This window comes from Oncorhynchus mykiss, chromosome 25 (genome assembly GCF_013265735.2).
Source record: "Oncorhynchus mykiss isolate Arlee chromosome 25, USDA_OmykA_1.1, whole genome shotgun sequence".
Taxonomy (NCBI): Eukaryota; Metazoa; Chordata; class Actinopteri; order Salmoniformes; family Salmonidae; genus Oncorhynchus; species Oncorhynchus mykiss.
Genome location: NC_048589.1, coordinates 8,537,513 through 8,558,248, shown reverse-complemented (window position 1 = coordinate 8,558,248; position 20,736 = coordinate 8,537,513). Strand labels below are relative to the sequence as shown.

General features: G+C 44.2%; 1 protein-coding gene across 7 annotated transcripts in view; it reads left to right on the top strand.

The window, feature by feature from the left end:
- The window catches only part of LOC110505310 (unconventional myosin-VI), a 98,926-nt gene that overhangs the window by 16,611 nt on the left and 61,579 nt on the right, over positions 1-20,736 (top strand). For all 7 annotated transcript variants that reach the window (XR_005039460.1, XM_036962303.1, XM_036962305.1 and 4 more), the window contains exons 3-6: positions 16,182-16,251; positions 19,830-19,903; positions 20,272-20,401; positions 20,604-20,709. Coding sequence is in view for 6 of the 7 variants with exons in the window: in XM_036962303.1 (XP_036818198.1) it covers positions 16,182-16,251; positions 19,830-19,903; positions 20,272-20,401; positions 20,604-20,709 (380 nt within the window). In the remaining variant the exon portion in view is untranslated. The remainder of the gene's footprint in view (positions 1-16,181; positions 16,252-19,829; positions 19,904-20,271; positions 20,402-20,603; positions 20,710-20,736) is intronic.

The following is a 20,736-nucleotide window of genomic DNA, read 5'->3' as shown; positions in this document are numbered from 1 at the left end:
TAACTACAATGTTGTTGGTCCATCCGGAGTTCTCTCATATTACAACCATTAACCTCTGTAACTGTTTTAAAATCACCATTGGCCTCATGGTGAGATCACTGTGCAGTTTCCTTCCTTGCCGGCGAGTTAGGAAAGACACCTGTATCTTTTTTAGCAGGCTTTCTGTTCGGAAAATGTGGCACCGTGACCGGGAAGATTTAAATTTACCAGTCATTTCAGAAATGTGCATCTTAACAGAATATGCAACTCATGTAATGAGGGTAATTTGTGGGAAAACACTATTCTAAACAGCACACCTGGGGGAAAAAATATTCTAAACAGTGCACCTGATAGCGCATGACAGAGATGGGGAATCTAAAGATGCAACAACTAGGATGGGTTGCTAATATGACTAGGATTGTGCCTTTGGCTTCTGAACAACAAAAGAAGGTTCATATAAAAACCAATAGAGCAAGAGAGAAATGACATGGGTCCAATGCAGTGGGTCCAATAGGGAAGTAAATGGAAATACATTTGCCAGAATTATATAATTACGACTGTCTATGGAAATAAATCAAATAATTAAAAATACTTTAGCTTAGTATTAGCTCATTTAATTTTAAAAAACAACGCTGTTGTTTGTTTCAAATTGCAAGCTCGTAGGCCTATGCCTGTTTTGGAAGGTCGCAATTTGCGCAGTGCGCCTGGCAGTAGGCCTAGCTGATTAAATGGTAACTGTCAGTGAAAAGCATCTAAAATATGTGTGAAGATAATGTTTCTTGAGTATAATATAAAATGTTAAGAAAAGAAGGGTAGGTGTGTGTGGCGAAGAATTAGGCGAGTCTCCAGAATGGCTCAGCTGTCTCCCGCCAATTCTTACGCATTCATTGTGTGAATTGTTTGGACTTTGATAGATATTTTTTGAATCAATTCCCCTTATACAGTATGTCACTAATAGTAAATGTACTGTTAATCCCCTTCATTTGGTTACATTAATTACAGTCATTTGCCGTTCTCATTCTCTGAGTGGAAACATTGTTTGCACAGTTCACAACCTGCTACACTTGTGAGAAACAAGTTTTGGTTTATTTCATTACCATAAATTTTACGGGATTTGTCAATTTGTTGTATTTTGTTTGGAGTGCTCCATATGAGCAATGAGTGTGTTTGGTTTCTCTGTCCTGATAATGTTGCGGGAGTGCACGCACCTAGCATTACATCCATTATCAATGAAAATATAGTAAAACTATAGTTCCTCACAGTAGACTATTTGAAAAATCTTTCCAACAATCTCTCCCTCGATAATCACCAATCCCCGATGTGAAAGAGTGATGGAAGGCCTACTGCTGCATAGGGCTGGGCGACATACTGTATTTTACTATATACCGGTATTTTTTGCACAGACTGGTTTTGGTTTTTATTTTACCTTCTAACGGTATTTTAATGGTTGGTTTGTTAAATGTGATACGCCTTGTGTAACATCCATTTTTATAGTTTACTCTGCTACTTGAGTCATCCCTCTCAGCTCTCTCTCTCTCTCCTTGCCGCTTTCCACACAGACCTAGTCCCACCTCCTGTCACAGAAGCGCATTTGTTGTTGCTTGACCACGAGTCATTTTCATTCAGTCTGCATGGTCAATGCAGCACATGCAACAATGTTGATGACAACGATGTTGTTTCCACTTTGATCTTAATATAAATTCACAAGCGTTCTATAATTACAATATTAGTTTGTTTCTTACATCTGCAAACAGCTAGTTTGTATTTTCTTAGCAAGTTAACCTTTCTAGGGCAGGCGTTCTGCTAGTGTAACCCCTCGACAACATTCCGCTGAAATAGTAGCACGCGAAATTCAAAAATATTATTTTGAAATATGTAACTTTCACACATTAAGTCCAAGTCCAATACAGCTAATGAAAGATAAACATATTGTTAATCTACCCATCGTGTCCGATTTCAAAAATGCTTTACAGCGAAAGCACAACATATGATTATGTTAGGTCATAGGCCAAGTAAAAAAAAAACTGCAATTTTTCCAGCCAAAGATAGGAGTCACAAAAAGCAGAAATATAGATAAAATGAATCACTAACCTTTGATGATCTTCATCAGATGACACTCATAGGACATCATGTTACACAATACATGTATGTTTTGTTTGATACTGTGCATACTTATATCCAAAAATCTCAGTTTACATTGCCGCGTTACGTGCAGTAATGTTTTGATTCCAAAACATCCAGTGATTTTGCAGAAATACTCATAATAAACATTGATAAAAGATACAACCTTTATTCACAGAATTAAAGTCAGACTTCTCCTTAACCTCTCTGGGATAGGTGGGACGCAATCGCCGATAGCCAGGGAAAATGCAGAGCACCAAATTCAAATAAAATACTATAAAAATCAAACTTTAATTAAATCACACATGTAAGATACCAAATTAAAGCTACACTAGTTGTGAATCCAGCCAAATAAGGCCTAGTTTTTTGCCCATATCGTGGCAGTGTGGACGTTATCTCAAATGAGTGCAGGAAATGCAGAAGTTGATGGAAATACAGCAAATTATTTTAGGTTGAAGTTGAATTGAAACGTATAAAACAATCAGAATGGAGAAACACCAATTGAAACCATTAAGAAAATATGTGTTGCCACCCGTGGGTCACGCACTACACTTAAAATAAATGTAGAACTTTTATTAAGAAAAAAAATGAAAAATACCATGATATTTTAGCCATATCACCCAGCCCTACTGCTGCATTGGCATATAAAGGCTATGAATTCCACACACTAATTTTTCTAGCATCAAATGGATCACAGCGTATCAACGTGTCTACAGTGGGGCAAAAAAAGTATTTAGTCAGCCACCAATTGTGCAATTTCTCCCACTTAAAAAGATGAGAGAGGCCTGTAATTTTCATCATAGGTACACTTCAACTATGACAAAATGAGAAAAAAAATCCAGAAAATCACATTGTAGGATTTTTTTATGAATTTATTTGCAAATTCTGGTGGAAAATAAGTATTTGGTCACCTACAAACAAGCAAGATTTCTGGCTCTCACAGACCTCTAACTTCTTCTTTAAGAGGCTCCTCTGTCCTCCACTCGTTACCTGTATTAATGGCACCTGTTTGAACTTGTTATCTATCAGTATAAAAGACACCTGTCCACAACCTCAAACAGTCACACTCCAAACTCCACTATGGCCAAGACCAAAGAGCTGTCAAATGACACCAGAAACAAAATTGTACACCTGCACCAGGCTGGGAAGACTGAATCTGCAATAGGTAAGCAGCTTGGTTTGAAGAAATAAACTGTGGGAGCAATTATTAGGAAATGGAAGACATACAAGACCACTGATAATCTCCCTTGATCTGGGGCTCCACGCAAGATCTCACCCCGTGGGGTCAAAATGATCACAAGAACGGTGAGCAAAAATCCCAGAACCACACCTAGTGAATGACCTGCAGAGAGCTGGGACTAAAGTAACAAAGCCTACCATCAGTGACCCACTACGCTGCCAGGGACTCAAATCCTGCAGTTCCAGACATGTCCCCCTGCCTAAGCCAGTACATGTCCAGGCCCGTCTGAAGTTTGCTAGAGAGCATTTGGATGATCCAGAAGAAGATTGGGAGAATGTCATATGGTCAGATGAAACCAAAATATAACTTTTTGGCAAAAACTCAACTCGTCGTGTTTGGAGGACAAAGAATGCTGAGTTGCATCCAAAGAACAGCATACCTACTGTGAAGCATGGGGGTGGAAACATCATGCTTTGGGGCTGTTTTTCTGCAAAGGGACCAGGACGACTGATCGGTGTAAAAGAAAGAATGAATGGGGCCATGTATCGTGAGATTTTGAGTGAAAACCTCCTTCCATCAGCAAGGTCATTGAAGATGAAACATGGCTGGGTCTTTCAGCATGTCAATGATCCCAAACACACCGCCCGGGCAACGAAGGAGTGGCTTCGTAAGAAGCATTTCAAGGTCCTGGAGTGGCCTAGCCAGTCTCCAGATCTCTACCCCATAGAAAATCTTTGGAGGGAGTTGAAAGTCTGTGTTGCCCAGCAACAGCCCCAAAACATCACTGCTCTAGATGAGATCTGCATGGAGGAATGGGCCAAAATACCAGCAACAGTGTGTGAAAACCTTGTGAAGGCTTACAGAAAACGTTTGACCTCTGTCATTACCAACAAAGGGTATATAGCAAAGTATTGAGATAAACTTTTGTTATTGACCAAAAACTTATTTTCCACCATAATTTGCAAATAGATTCATTGCAAATCCTACAATGTGATTTTCTGGATTTTTTTTCTCATTTTGTCTGTCATAGTTGAAGTGTACCTATGATGAAAATTACAGGCCAAGTGGGAGAACTTGCACAATTGGTGGCTGACTAAATACTTTTTTGCCCCACTGTATTTCCAGTGACTGGTATTTCCAACAATGAATAAAAAGCATTATTTTGCACCATCCAAAGCCTAGTTAATTAATAACCATGCTCAAAGGGATTATATTCAACGTCTGCTTATTGTATTTTGAAACATCTACCAATCGGTGCCCTTCTTTGCGAGGCATTGAAAAACCTCTGTGATCTTTGTGCTTGAAAAAGTCTGTGCTTGAAATTCACTACTCAATTAAGGGACCTTAGGTATGAAAGGGGTTGACTCAAGACATTTCAGCTTTTAATGTATATTGTATGTATATGTGTATATAACAATATTACACTTTGACATTATGGGGTATTTTGTGTAGATTGATGAGGGGGGGAGGCATTGAATCAATTTTAGAATAAGGCTGTAACAAACAAAATGTGGAAAAAGTGAAGGTCTGACTACTTTCGAAATGCACTGTATATATGTAAAAAATTATATATATAATAAAAATGTAAACTCAGAAAAAAAGAAACATCGCTTTTTCAGGACCCTGTCTTTCAAAGATACAGTGGGGAGAACAAGTATTTGATACCCTGCCGACTTTGCAGGTTTGCCCACTTACAAAGCATGTAGAGGTCTGTAATTTTTATCATAGGTACACTTCAACTGTGAGAGACGGAATCTAAAACAAAATCCAGAAAATCACATTGTATGATTTGTAAGTAATTCATTTGCATTTTATTGCATGACATCAGTATTTGATACATCAGAAAAGCAGAACTTAATATTTGGTACAGAAACCTTTGTTTGCAATTACAGAGATCATACGTTTCCTGTAGTTCTTGACCAGGTTTGCACACACTGCAGCAGGGATTTTGGCCCACTCCTCCATACAGACCTTCTCCAGATCCTTCAGGTTTCGGGGCTGTCGCTGGGCAATACGGACTTTCAGCTCCCTACAAAGATTTTCTATTGGGTTCAGGTCTGGAGACTGGCTAGGCCACTCCAGGACCTTAAGATGCTTCTTACGGAGCCACTCCTTAGTTGCCCTGGCTGTGTGTTTTGGGTCGTTGTCATGCAGGAAGACCCAGCCACAACCCATCTTCAATGCTCTTACTGAGGGAAGGAGGTTGTTTGCCAAGATCTCGCGATACATGGCCCCATCCATCCTCCCCTCAATACGGTGCAGTCGTCCTGTCCCCTTTGCAGAAAAGCATCCCCAAAGAATGATGTTTCCACCTCCATGCTTCACAGTTGAGATGGTGTTATTGGAGTTGTACTCATCCTTCTTCTTCCTCCAAACACGGCGAGTGGAGTTTAGACCAAAAAGCTCTATTTTGTCTCATCAGACCACATGACCTTCTCCCATTCCTCCTCTGGATCATCCAGATGGTCATTGGCAAACTTCAGACGGGCCTGGACATGCACTGGCTTGAGCAGGGGGACCTTGCGTGCGCAGCAGGATTTTAATCCATGACGGCGTAGTGTGTTACTAATGGTTCTTCTTCTTTGAGACTGTGGTCCCAGCTCTCTTCAGGTCATTGACCAGGTCCTGCCGTGTAGTTCTGGGCTGATCCCTCACCTTCCTCATGATCATTGATGCCCCACGAGGTGAGATCTTGCATGGAGCCCCAGACAGAGCGTGATTGACCGTCATCTTGAACTTCTTCCATTTTCTAATAATTGTGCCAACAGTTGTTGCCTTCTCCCCAAGCTGCTCGCCTATTGTCCTGTAACCCATCCCAGCCTTGTGCAGGTCTACAATTTTATCCCTGATGTCCTTACACAGCTCTCTGGTCTTGACCATTGTGGAGAGGTTGGAGTCTGTTTGACTGAGTGTGTGTACAGGTGTCTTTTATACAGGTAACGAGTTCAAACAGGTGCAGTAAATACAGGTAATGAGTGGAGAACAGGAGGGCTTCTTAAAGAAAAACTAACAGGTCTGTGAGAGCCGGAATTCTTACTGCTTGGTAGGTGATCAAATACTTATGTCATGCAATAAAATGCAAATTAATTACTTAAAAACATACAATGTGATTTTCTGGATTTTTTTCGATTCCGTCTCTCACAGTTGAAGTGTACCTATGATAAAAATTACAGACATCTACATGCGTTGTAAGTAGGAAACACTGCCGATTTTGCAGGTTATCAAATACTCCCTACTGTAATTAGTCAAAATCCAAATAACTTCACAAATCTTAATTGTAAAGGGTTTAAACACTGTTTCAATCAACCATAAACAATTAATGAACATGCACCTGTGGAACGGTCGTTAAGACACTAACAGCTTACAGACGGTAGGCAAATAAGGTCACAGTTAAGAACACTTACGACACAAAAGAGGCCTTTCTACGACTCTGAAAAACACCAAAAGAAAGATACCCAGGGTCCCTGCTCATCTGCGTGAACGTGCCTTAGGCATGCTAAAAGGAGCCATGAGGACTGCAGATGTGGCCAGGGCAATACATTGCAATGTCCATACTGTGAGACACCTAAGACAGCACTACAGGGAGACAGGATGAACAGCTGATCGTCCTCGCAGTGGCAGACTACATGTGACAACACCTGCACAGGATCGGTACATTCGAACATCACACCTGCGGGACAGATGGCAACAACAACTGCCGGAGTTACACCAGGAATGCACAATTCCTCCATCAGTGCTCAGACTATCCGCAATAGGCTGAGAGAGGCTCGACTGAGGGCTTGTAGGCCTGATGTAAGGCAGGTCCTCACCAGACATCACCGGCAACAACGTTGCCTATGGGCACAAACCCACCGTCGCTGGACCAGATAGGGCTGGCAAAAAGTTCTCTTCACTGTAGACGTCAACCGATTATGATTTTTCAATGCCAATACCGATTATCGGAGGACCAAAAAAAAGCCGATACGGATTAGTCGGCCGATTTAAAAATGAAAAAAAGTATTTATTTATTTATTTGTAATAATAACAATACTGAATGAACACTTATGTTTAACTTTAATATAATACATCAATAAAATCAATTTAGCCTCAAATAACTAATGAAACATGTTCATTTTGGTTTAAATAATGCTAAAACAAAGTGTTGGAGAAGAAAGTAAAAGTACAATATGTGCCATGTAAGAAGTTCCTTGCTCAGAACATGAGAACATATGAAAGCTGGTGGTTCCTTGTAACATGAGTCTTCAATATTCACAGGTAACAAGTTTTAGGTTGTAGTTATTATAGGAATTTTACGACCATTTCTCTCTATACGATTTGTATTTCATATACCTTTGACTATTGGATGTTCTTATAGGCACTTTAGTATTGCCAGTGTAACAGTATAGCTCCCATCCCTCTCCTCGCTCGAACCAGGAACACATCGACAACAGCCACCCTCGAAGCAGCGTTACCCATGCTGAGCAAGGGGAACACCCACTCCAAGTCTCAGAGCGAGTGACGTTTGAAACGCTATTAGCACGCACCCCGCTAACTACCTAGCCATTTCACATCGGTTACACCAGCCTAATCTCGGGAGTTGATAGGCTTGAAGTCATAAACAGTGCAATGCTTGAAGCACAGCGAAGAGCTGCTGGCAAAACACACTAAAGTGCTGTTTGAATGAATGCTTACGAGCCTGTTGCTGCCTACCACCACAATGTTATGTCATAATTACGTAAAATTCTGGCAAATTAGTTCGCAATGAGCCAGGCGGCCCAAACTGTTGCATATACCCTGACTCTGCGTGCAATGAACGCAAGAGAAGTGACACAAATTCACCTGGTTAATATTACCTACTAACCTCGATTTCTTTTAGCTAAATATGCAGGTTTAAAAATATATACTTCTGTGTATTGATTTTAAGAAAGGCATTGATGTTTATGGTTAGGTACACGTTGGAGCAACGACAGTCCTTTTTCGCGAATGCGCACCGCATCGATTATATGCATCGCAGGACACGCTAGATAAACTAGTAATATCATCAACCATGATAACTAGTGATTTTGATTGATTGTTTTTTATAAGTTAAGTTTAATGCTAGCCAGCAACTTACCTTGGCTTTTTACTGCATTCGCGTAACAGGCAGGCTCCTCATGAGGCAGGTGGTTAGAGCGTTGGACTAGTTAACCGTAAGGTTGCAAGATTGAATCCCTGAGCTGACAAGGTAAAAATCTGTCGTTTTGCCTGAACAAGGCAGTTAGCCCACCGTTCCTAGGCCATCATTGAAAGTTAAATAAAGGTATAAAAAATTACAGATTTCCGATTGTTATGAAAACTTGAAATCGGCCCTAATTAATCGCCCATTCCGATTAATTGGTCGACCTCTAATTACAACCTGTATTTTAAATGGATTTTTATTTGGATTTCATGTAATGGACATACACAAAATAGTCCAAATTGGTGAAGTGAATTGAAAAAAATTACTTATTCAAATAAATAAAAACGCAAAAGTGCACCATGATGACCAAGGAGCTCTCCAAACAGGGCTGGGACAAAGTTGTGGAGAAGTACGGATCAGGGTTGGGTTCTAAAAAAATATCAGAAACTTTGAACATCCCACGGAGCACCATTAACCTCTCTAGGGTATGTGGGACTCTAGTGGCAACAAAATAGGAAAAATAGCCAAGGAGGGTGAATACTTTCGCAAGCCACTGTATTTTATAAACTGTCAGCAGAGTAGCTAGAAAGCAACAAGTTATACCAAATAAATCAGATTTGTCCCGTGGCCAGGAATCAGATTTGTATCTTATTTCAAACCACCTACGAAGGTGGCTTGAATTATCTGATTCTATTTGCTTTTTGACCGTTCAGACTGGAAAAAATAAAGAAAAAAGATTTGAATCAGATGTGCACTTCAATCTGCCAATGTGAACAAGGCTTAAGACTTAGCTAACTAACCACGCTGTTAGCTATATATATATATACATACATACATACACACACACACACACACACACACACACCGTTGAAGTCGGAAGTAAAATAAAATATATTTTGATTTAACACTTTTTTGGTTACTACATGATTCCATATGTTATTTCATTTTTTTGATGTCTTCACTATTATTCTACAATGTAGAAAATGGTAAAAAAAAGAAGAAAGAAAAACCCTTGAATGAGTAGTGTATATCTATATACACTACTCAAAAAAATAAAGGGAACACTTAAACAACACAATGTAACTCCAAGTCAATCACACTTCTGTGAAATCAAACTGTCCACTTAGGAAGCAACACTGATTGACAATAAATGTCACATGCTGTTGTGCAAATGGAATAGACAACAGGTGGAAATTAAAGGCAATTAGCAAGACACCCCCAATAAAGGAGTGGTTCTGCAGGTGGTGACCACAGACCACTTCTCAGTTCCTATGCTTCCTGGCTGATGTTTTGGTCACTTTTGAATGCTGGCGGTGCTTTCACACTAATGGTAACATGAGACGGAGTCAACAACCCACACATGTGGCTCAGGTAGTGCAGCTCATCCAGAATGGCACATCAATGCGAGCTGTGGCAAGAAGGTTTGCTGTGTCTGTCAGCGTAGTGTCCAGAGCATGGAGGCGCTACCAAGAGACAGGCCAGTACATCAGGAGACGTGGAGGAGGCCGTAGGAGGGCAACAACCCAGCAGCAGGACCGCTACCTTCGCCTTTGTGCAAGGAGGAGCAGGAGGAGCACTGCCAGAGCCCTGCAAAATGACCTCCAGCAGGCCACAAATGTGCATGTGTCTGCTCAAACGGTTACAAACAGACTCCATGAGGGTGGTATGAGGGCCCGTCATCCACAGGTGGGGGTTGTGCTTACAGCCCAACACCGTGCAGGACATTTGGCATTTGCTAGAGAACACCAAGATTAGCAAATTCGCCACTGGCGCCCTGTGCTCTTCACAGATGAAAGCAGGTTCACACTGAGCACATGTGACCGACGTGACAGTCTGGAGACGCCGTGGAGAACGTTCTGCTGCCTGCAACATCCTCCAGCATGACCGGTTTGGCGGTGGGTCAGTCATGGTGTGGGGTGGCATTTCTTTGGGGGGCCGCACAGCCCTCCATGTGCTCGCCAGAGGTAGCCTGACTGCCATTAGGTACCGAGATGAGATCCTCAGACCCCTTGTGAGACCATATGCTGGTGGGGTTGGCCCTGGGTTCCTCCTAATGCAAGACAATGCTAGACCTCATGTGGCTGGAGTGTGTCAGCAGTTCCTGCAAGAGGAAGGCATTGATGCTATGGACTGGCCCGCCCGTTCCCCAGACCTGAATCCAATTGAGCACATCTGGGACATCATGTCTCGCTCCATCCACCAACGCCACTTTGCACCACAGACTGTCCAGGAGTTGGCAGATGCTTTAGTCCAGGTCTGGGAGGAGATCCCTCAGGAGACCATCCGCCACCTCATCAGGAGCATGCCCAGGCGTTGTAGGGAGGTCATACAGGCACGTGGAGGCCACACACACTACTGAGCCTCCTTTTGACTTTTTTTAAGGACATTACATAAAAGTTGGATCAGCCTGTAGTGTGGTTTTCCACTTTAATTTTGAGTGTGACTCCAAATCCAGACTTCCATGGGTTGATAAATTTGATTTCCATTGATAATTTTTGTGTGATTTTGTTGTCAGCACATTCAACTATGTAAAGAAAAAAGTATTTAATAAGAATATTTCATTCATTCAGATCTAGGATGTGTTTTTTTAGTGTTCCCTTTATTTTTTTGAGCAGTGTATATCTCCTAAATTGAACTAGAACATGTTATGGCTCTTAGTACACCGCTACTGGTGGAGGATGTCATGTTGTCTTGTCTCTGTCCTTTCCCTTCACCCTGTCTCCCTCTGCTGGTCGTGTCAGGTTACCTTTTCTCCCCTTCTTTCCCCCAGCTGTTCCCTGTCTCCTCCTAACTACCCATTCACCCCGTTCCCCACCTGTTCCCTTTTTCCCTCTGATTAGGTCCCTATATCTCCCTCTGTTTCTGCTCCTGTCCTTGTCGGATTCTTGTTTGTTTGTGTTTCATGCCTGAGCCAGACTATCGTCATGTTTGCTGTAACCTTGTCCTGTCCTGTCGGAATCTGCCGGTCTATCTGAGCCTACCTATGTTTTGTTATTAAAGAAGCTCTGTTTAAGTTAGTTCGCTTTTGGGTCCTCATTCACTCACCGTAACAGAAGAATCCGACCAAGAATGGACCCAGCGACTTCGGATCCTCTCCACTCAGCCGTCGGGATCCAGGGAGCGATGCTAGGCAGACACGAGCAGGAAGTGTCTGCTGCTCGACATGCCGTTGAGACCCTGGCCACCCAAGTCTCCAACCTCACAGAACAGGTTCACCATCTCCGCCTCGATCCACCGGCCACTTCCAGGGCTTTCGAATCTCCGGAGCCCAGAATCAATAACCCGCCGTGTTACTCTGGGGAGCCCACTGAATGCCGCTCGTTCCTCACCCAGTGTGATATTGTGTTTTCTCTCCAGCCCAACACTTACTCCAGGAGCACTGCTCGTGTCGCCTACGTCATATCTCTCCTTATTGGACGGGCTCGTGAGTGGGGCACGGCAATCTGGGAGGCAAGGGCTGAGTGTACTAACCAGTATCAGGACTTTAAGGAGGAGATGATACGGGTTTTTGATCGATCTGTTTTTGGGGAGGAGGCTTCCAGGGCCCTGTCTTCCCTATGTCAAGGTAATCGATCCATAACAGACTACTCTATTGAGTTTCGCACTCTTGCTGCCTCCAGTGGCTGGAACGAGCCGGCTTTGCTCGCTCGTTTTCTGGAGGGTCTCCGCGCAGAGGTAAAGGATGAGATTCTCTCCCGGGAGGTCCCTTCCAGCGTGGATTCCCTGATTGAACTCGCTATTCGCATTGAGCGACGGGTTGATCTGCGTCACCGAGCTCGTGGAAAGGAGCTCGCGTTCTCCGTTGCCCCCCTCTCCGCATCACTACCATCTTCCTCTGCCGGCTCGGGAGCTGAGCCTATGCAGCTGGGAGGTATCCGCATCTCGACTAAGGAGAGGGAACGGAGAATCACCAACCGCCTCTGTCTCTATTGCGGTTCTGCTGGTCATTTTGTCACTTCATGTCCAGTAAAAGCCAGAGCTCATCAGTAAGCGGAGGGCTACTGGTGAGCGCTACTACTCCTGTCTCTCCTTCAAGATCCTGCACTACCTTGTCGGTCCATCTACGCTGGACCGGTTCGTCAGCTTCCTGCAGTGCCTTAATAGACTCTGGGGCGGAGGGCTGTTTTATGGACGAGACCTGGGCTCGGGAACATGACATTCCTCTCAGACAGTTAAGGGAGTCCACGGCCTTGTTCGCCCTGGATGGTAGTCCTCTCCCCAGGATTCAGCGTGAGACGCTACCTTTAACCCTCACTGTTTCTGGTAATCATAGCGAAACCATTTCTTTTTTGATTTTTCGTTCACCTTTTACACCTGTTGTTTTGGGCCATCCCTGGCTAGTTTGTCATAATCCTTCCATTAATTGGTCTAGTAATTCTATCCTCTCCTGGAACGTCTCTTGTCATGTGAAATGTTTAATGTCTGCTATCCCTCCTGTTTCCTCTGTCTCTTCTTCACAGGAGGAGCCTGGTGATTTGACAGGGGTGCCGGAGGAATATCACGATCTGCGCACGGTGTTCAGTCGGTCCAGGGCCACCTCTCTTCCTCCACACCGGTCGTATGATTGTAGTATTGATCTCCTTCCGGGAACCACTCCCCCCCGGGGTAGACTATACTCTCTGTCGGCTCCCGAACGTAAGGCACTCGAGGATTATTTGTCTGTAGCTCTTGACGCCGGTACCATAGTCCCCTCCTCCTCTCCCGCCGGAGCGGGGGTTTTTTTTGTCAAGAAGAAGGACGGGTCTCTGCGCCCCTGCATAGATTATCGAGGGCTGAATGACATAACAGTTAAGAATCGTTATCCGCTTCCTCTTATGTCTTCAGCCTTCGAGATCCTGCAGGGAGCCAGGTTTTTCACTAAGTTGGACCTTCGTAACGCTTACCATCTCGTGCGCATCAGGGAGGGGGACGAGTGGAAGACGGCGTTTAACACTCCGTTAGGGCACTTTGAATACCGGGTTCTTCCTTTCGGCCTCGCTAACGCTCCAGCTGTCTTTCAGGCATTAGTCAATGATGTCCTGAGAGACATGCTGAACATCTTTGTTTTCGTTTACCTTGACGATATCCTGATTTTTTCACCGTCACTCCAGATTCATGTTCAGCACGTTCGACGTGTCCTCCAGCGCCTTTTAGAGAATTGTCTTTTTGTGAAGGCTGAGAAGTGCACTTTTCATGCCTCCTCCGTCACATTTCTCGGTTCTGTTATTTCCGCTGAAGGCATTAAGATGGATCCCGCTAAAGTCCAAGCTGTCATTGATTGGCCCGTCCCTAAGTCACGCGTCGAGCTGCAGCGCTTTCTCGGCTTCGCGAACTTCTATCGTCGTTTCATCCGTAATTTCGGTCAGGTGGCAGCTCCTCTCACAGCCCTTACTTCTGTCAAGACGTGCTTTAAGTGGTCCGTTTCCGCCCAGGGAGCTTTTGATCTCCTCAAGAATCGTTTTACATCCGCTCCTATCCTTGTTACACCTGACGTCTCTAGACAGTTCGTTGTCGAGGTTGACGCGTCAGAGGTGGGAGTGGGAGCCATCCTTTCTCAGCGCTCCCTCTCTGACGACAAGGTCCACCCATGCGCGTATTTTTCTCATCGCCTGTCGCCGTCGGAACGTAACTATGATGTGGGTAACCGCGAACTGCTCGCCATCCGGTTAGCCCTAGGCGAATGGCGACAGTGGTTGGAGGGGGCGACCGTTCCTTTTGTCGTTTGGACTGACCATAGGAACCTTGAGTACATCCGTTCTGCCAAACGACTTAATGCGCGTCAGGCGCGTTGGGCGCTGTTTTTCGCTCGTTTCGAGTTCGTGATTTCTTATCGTCCGGGCTCTAAGAACACCAAGCCTGATGCTTTGTCTCGTCTCTTCAGTTCTTCAGTAGCCTCCACTGACCCCGAGGGGATTCTCCCTGAGGGGCGTGTTGTCGGGTTGACTGTCTGGGGAATTGAGAGGCAGGTAAAGCAAGCACTCACTCAAACTCCGTCGCCGCGCGCTTGTCCTAGGAACCTTCTTTTCGTTCCCGTTCCTACTCGTCTGGCCGTTCTTCAGTGGGCTCACTCTGCCAAGTTAGCCGGCCACCCTGGCGTTCGGGGTACGCTTGCTTCCATTCGCCAGCGTTTCTGGTGGCCCACCCGGGAGCATGACACGCGTCGTTTCGTGGCTGCTTGTTCGGTCTGCGCGCAGACTAAGTCCGGTAACTCTCCTCCTGCCGGCCGTCTCAGGCCGCTTCCTATTCCCTCTCGACCGTGGTCTCACATCGCCTTAGATTTTGTCACCGGACTGCCTTCGTCAGCGGGGAAGACTGTTATTCTTACGGTTGTCGATAGGTTCTCTAAGGCGGCCCATTTCATTCCCCTTGCTAAGCTTCCTTCTGCTAAAGAGACGGCACAAATCATCATCGAGAATGTTTTCAGAATTCATGGCCTTCCGTCAGACGTCGTTTCGGACAGAGGTCCGCAATTCACGTCTCAATTTTGGAGGGAGTTTTGCCGTTTGATTGGGGCTTCCGTCAGTCTCTCTTCCGGCTTTCACCCCCAGTCTAACGGTCAAGCAGAACGGGCCAATCAGACTATTGGTCGCATCTTACGCAGTCTTTCTTTTCGCAACCCTGCGTCTTGGTCAGAACAGCTCCCCTGGGCAGAATACGCCCACAACTCGCTTCCTTCGTCTGCGACCGGGCTATCTCCTTTTCAGAGTAGCCTCGGGTACCAGCCTCCGCTGTTCTCATCTCAGTTCGCCGAGTCCAGCGTCCCCTCCGCTCAGGCTTTTGTCCAACGTTGCGAGCGCACCTGGAAGAGGGTCAGGTCTGCACTTTGCCGTTATAGGACGCAGACTGTGAGGGCTGCTAATAAGCGTAGAACTAAGAGTCCTAGATATTGTCGCGGTCAGAGAGTTTGGCTCTCCACTCAGAACCTTCCCCTTAAGACGGCTTCTCGCAAGTTGACCCCGCGGTTCATTGGTCCGTTCCGTATTTCTCGGGTCATTAATCCTGTCGCAGTTCGACTTCTTCTTCCGCGATACCTTCGTCGCGTCCACCCGGTCTTCCACGTCTCCTGCATTAAGCCCGTTCTTCGCGCCCCCGCTCGTCTTCCCCCCCCCCCCCCCCCATCCTTGTCGAGGGCGCACCCATCTACAGGGTCCGCAGGATTTTGGACATGCGTCCTCGGGGCCGTGGTCACCAGTACCTTGTCGATTGGGAGGGGTACGGTCCTGAGGAGAGGAGTTGGGTTCCCTCTCGGGACGTGCTGGACCGTGCGCTGATCGAGGATTTCCTCCGTTGCCGCCAGGTTTCCTCCTCGAGTGCGCCAGGAGGCGCTCGGTGAGTGGGGGGGTACTGTCATGTTGTCTTGTCTCTGTCCTTTCCCTTCACCCTGTCTCCCTCTGCTGGTCGTGTCAGGTTACCTTTTCTCCCCTTCTTTCCCCCAGCTGTTCCCTGTCTCCTCCTAACTACCCATTCACCCCGTTCCCCACCTGTTCCCTTTTTCCCTCTGATTAGGTCCCTATATCTCCCTCTGTTTCTGCTCCTGTCCTTGTCGGATTCTTGTTTGTTTGTGTTTCATGCCTGAGCCAGACTATCGTCATGTTTGCTGTAACCTTGTCCTGTCCTGTCGGAATCTGCCGGTCTATCTGAGCCTACCTATGTTTTGTTATTAAAGAAGCTCTGTTTAAGTTAGTTCGCTTTTGGGTCCTCATTCACTCACCGTAACAGAGGACTTCTCATTAAAATGTTTAGATGGTGTAAATGTTTATAACAGAAGTGCTTTTGATGTTGCAGACCTTTCTGGCTTCTATGAACCAAGTGTTCCCTGCTGAGGAGGATGTCAACAAACATATGGAGGATAACTGTAAGTTCACACATTACTTTTGTCTATCCTCAAGTTGGCTTGACTGGTATGGACTTTATGTTGGTGTATGTAACTTAATGTGCAGATGTTTTTAAAGACATGCTCCGGTACTTGGGTGACTAAGATTATTATCTTTAAACCTCCCGCTTTGGGCTAGAGGTGTCAATGTGTAGTTCATACAGTGGTTGCTCCACTAAAAGTTTTTGCGATTATGCTGCAGGACTTAGAGGTCATTTGTGGTTTTGTACGGTACTCTGCGTCACCACTTCATTGCTTCATACCAGCACAACGGGGAGTTAGAGCACTGATTATGCTTTCGGGTCCTACTGTGTCTCTGACAATGAATGGGTGACATAAACCTAAATAGAAACTGATACTTGTGCACGACTTCAGTATTACTTACTAAAACTGTTGTTACGCTAAGGCTTTTATTCTTATATTTTGTTAAGATTATTTAGCTCTTACTGTAGCCCACTCCTGGCCGGTCATGTTATTTATTTGTGACATTGTGGTTACAATAATGAAATGTAAACAAGATGCTGTGTTTTTATTTACAGTAGTGGCCCGATTAGCACTTGTGGCCCGATTAGCAGGACAATAGACTCTTAATAGCCTGGCTACAGTAGGTGTGAACTTCCACCTGCCTGCAATGTATTCAATGATTAAGTACTCTGAAGTGTTACATTTCTAACTCAAAACAGCAGTACAGTATTTCTTCATCAATATCTTTATGCTTTCGTTAATATAATTATGATAAAAATACTCTTTCAAAATGCTGATGTTTATTTAGTTATGGATCCATTACAAATTACTATGGGAATAAACATCACTGAATTACAGAAATATTAGAACCAAGTTGTCTAATGAAGGTAAACAAATGGTTGCTTACTGGAAAATACTCTTTCAAACACACACAGTCACATTGTACAGCGCCATTATATCTATTAGCAGGTAGCTGGAGAATAGACTTGCCTAGAAGGAGGGTAGGGGAGAATTCTATCGTCAAATGTATTTCTAAGTTAGGTTGGCTGTATCACAACCGGACGTGATTGGTTGCAATTTCAGTTTAATCCACCAGAAAAGACCAAACAAATAATACAACAAAAACTATTATTATGTATCACAGCTTACCGTGATTGGGAGGCACATAGGGCAGCGCACAATTGGTCCAGCGGTAAAAACAGAAATAAATGTTTTGGCCTTTACAAATACAATTTTTACCTTTATTCAGATTACAATCGCTCACTTTCGTTTTTTTTCATATGAAATCACCTCCAAAATATCGTTATACAGTGGGGCAAAACAAGTATTTAGTCAGCCACCAATTGTGCAAGTTCTCCCACTTAAAAAGATGAGAGAGGCCTGTAATTTTCACCATAGGTACACTTCAACTATGACAGACAAAATGAGAAACAAAATCCAGAAAATCACATTGTAGGATTTTTAATTAATTTATTTGCAAATTATGGTGGAAAATAAGTATTTGGTCACCTACAAACAAGCAAGATTTCTGGCTCTCACAGACCTGTAACTTCTTCTTTAAGAGGCTCCTCTGTCCTCCACTCGTTACCTGTATTAATGGCACCTGTTTGAACTTGTTATCAGTATAAAAGACACCTGTCCACAACCTCAAACAGTCACACTCCAAACTCCACTATGGCCAAGACCAAAGAGCTGTCAAAGGACACTAGAAACAAAATTGTAGACCTGCACCAGGCTGGGAAGACTGAATCTGCAATAGGTAAGCAGCTTGGTTTGAAGAAATCAACTGTGGGAGCAATTATTAGGAAATGGTAGACATACAAGACCACTGATAATCTCCCTCGATCTGGGGCTCCACGCAAGATCTCACCCCGTGGGGTCAAAATGATCACAAGAACGATGAGCAAAAATCCCAGAACCACACGGGGGGACTTAGTGAATGACCTGCAGAGAGCTGGGACTAAAGTAACAAAGCCTACCATCAGTAACACACTACGCCGCCAGGGACTCCTGCAGTGCCAGACGTGCAGTGCCAGACGTGTCCCCCTGCTTAAGCCAGTACATGTCCAGGCCCATCTGAAGTTTGCTAGAGAGCATTTGGATGATCCAGAAGAAGATTGGGAGAATGTCATATGGTCAGATGAAACCAAAATATAACTTTTTGGTAAAAACTTGTCGTGTTTGAAGGACAAAGAATGCTGAGTTGCATCCAAAGAACACCATGCCTGCTGTGAAGCATGGGGATGGAAACATCATGCTTTGGGGCTGTTTTTCTGCAAAGGGACCAGGACGACTGATCCGTGTAAAGGAAAGAATGAATGGGGCCATGTATCGTGAGATTTTGAGTGAAAACCTCCGTACATCAGCAAGGGCATTGAAGATGAAACGTGGCTGGGTCTTTCAGCATGACAATGATCCCAAACACACCGCCCGGGCAACGAAGGAGTGGCTTCGTAAGAAGCATTTCAAGGTCCTGGAGTGGCCTAGCCAGTCTCCAGATCTCGACTCCATAGAAAATCTTTGGAGGGAGTTGAAAGTCCGTGTTGTCCAGCAACAGCCCCAAAACGTCACTGCTCTAGAGGAGATCTGCTTGGAGGAATGGGCCAAAATACCAGCAACAGTGTGTGAAAACCTTGTGAAGACTTACAGAAAACGTTTGACCTCTGTCATTGCCAACAAAGGGTATTTAGCAAAGTATTGAGATAAACTTTTGTTATTGACCAAATACTTATTTTCCACCATAATTTACAAATAAATTCATAAAAAATCCTACAATGTGATTTTCTGGATTTTTTTTCTCATTTTGTCTATAATCGTTGAAGTGTACCTAATGATGAAAATTACAGGCCTCTCATCTTTTTAAGTGGGAGAACTTGTGCACTTGGTGGCTGACTAAATACTTTTTTGCCCCACTGTATACAATTATGGTGTAGAAATGTTATGCTCTTAGTGTAACCTTTATTTAACTAGGCAAGTCAGTTAAGAACAAATTCTTATTTACAAGGACACCCTACCCCTTCCTCCCAGTTGGGGAATTGAACCCCTGTCCCGCACAACACAGGGATTCTTTAGCTAAATAGCCAAGTACTGTAGCCTACTCCCAACTGTCACGTTGTACAGCACCATATTTTCCTTTCCATCCTAACAGAAACCCAGAGGGTTTTTAGTTTTTCTTGAATTAGAAACCCCGTAATATTAAGCAAATTAATGAAGCAAAATTTCTTAAAATCAGTCCCATATACTATGTTCTTACAAAAAAGGTTTTAAAATGTTCTAGTACAGCTTCTATTGATGGCTATCAAATGCTTCTCAAAGGTGCCCTCTGTTGGTCAAACTAGCACTAACTAGCATTAATGGTACCAGTGGTTGGCACTTAAATAACGTTCCGTAGAATTCTGCGGCACCATGCAAGCTGTGCCGCCATGCAAGCTGCACATACAGTATCTGCACATATGTGACATAGTAAGCAGTTTTTGGGGACCACTTCTGGCTCGTGAGTGCTACTTTCATAACTACTGGCTAAAAAGTATTCAAAAGTACCGGAGAATCTCTTTAAAGGATGCTTTCTCATGAGTGACTGTTTTTCTCTCTTTCAGGTTCTCTTATGTACCTGAATGAAGGCACACTCTTAAACAACGTCCGAGTGCGGTACAGTAAAGACAAGATTTATGTAAGATGTCCTCATCTCATTACAAATCAATTGTAGATTAATCCTAGGCCTTTAAGATAGACCATTCTCTTCCTGTAAGAGACATCTGTTGGTCATATGCCTAGTTGTGAAATTCAGATGCTCTAGCTCTCGGGTGTCAAACTCATTCCACGGAGGGCCGAGTGTCTGAGGATGTTTGTTTTTTTCCTTTCAATTAAGCCCTAGACAACCAGGTGAGGGGAGTTCTTTACTAATTAGTGACCTTCATTTCTCAATCAAGTACAAGGGATGATTGAAAACCCGCAGACACTCGGCCCTCCATGAAATGAGTTTGGCCACGTGTGCTCTAGCTCATGTGATGATTAAAAATGTGACTTTTTGCTACACAGACTTATGTGGCCAACATCTTGATTGCGGTGAACCCTTACTATGACATACCCAAACTGTACGCTCCAGAGACCATCAAGTCTTATCAGGGCCGGTCCCTGGGCACTCTACCACCTCACGTCTACGCTATCGGTGAGGGCAGACATCTCTATTACATCAGTGGCTGCTATACTGCCTGGTTACTGGTCATAAATGTAGTGTGTTTAAATGTAAAGCAATGGCTACATTTGACATACATTTGAATAAAGCCTAGGACTATGTCATGTAAAAGTGTTGCCAAAGCATCAGATCATTACTTGATTGATTGTGTTTTCTTTGGCTTTCTGTCTTTCAGCGGACAAGGCTTACCGGGACATGAGGGTGCTGAAGATGAGCCAGTCTATCATAGTGTCTGGAGAATCTGGGGCCGGGAAGACAGAAAACACAAAGTTTGTCCTCAGGTCTGGCCTAAAATACTACTGACTACT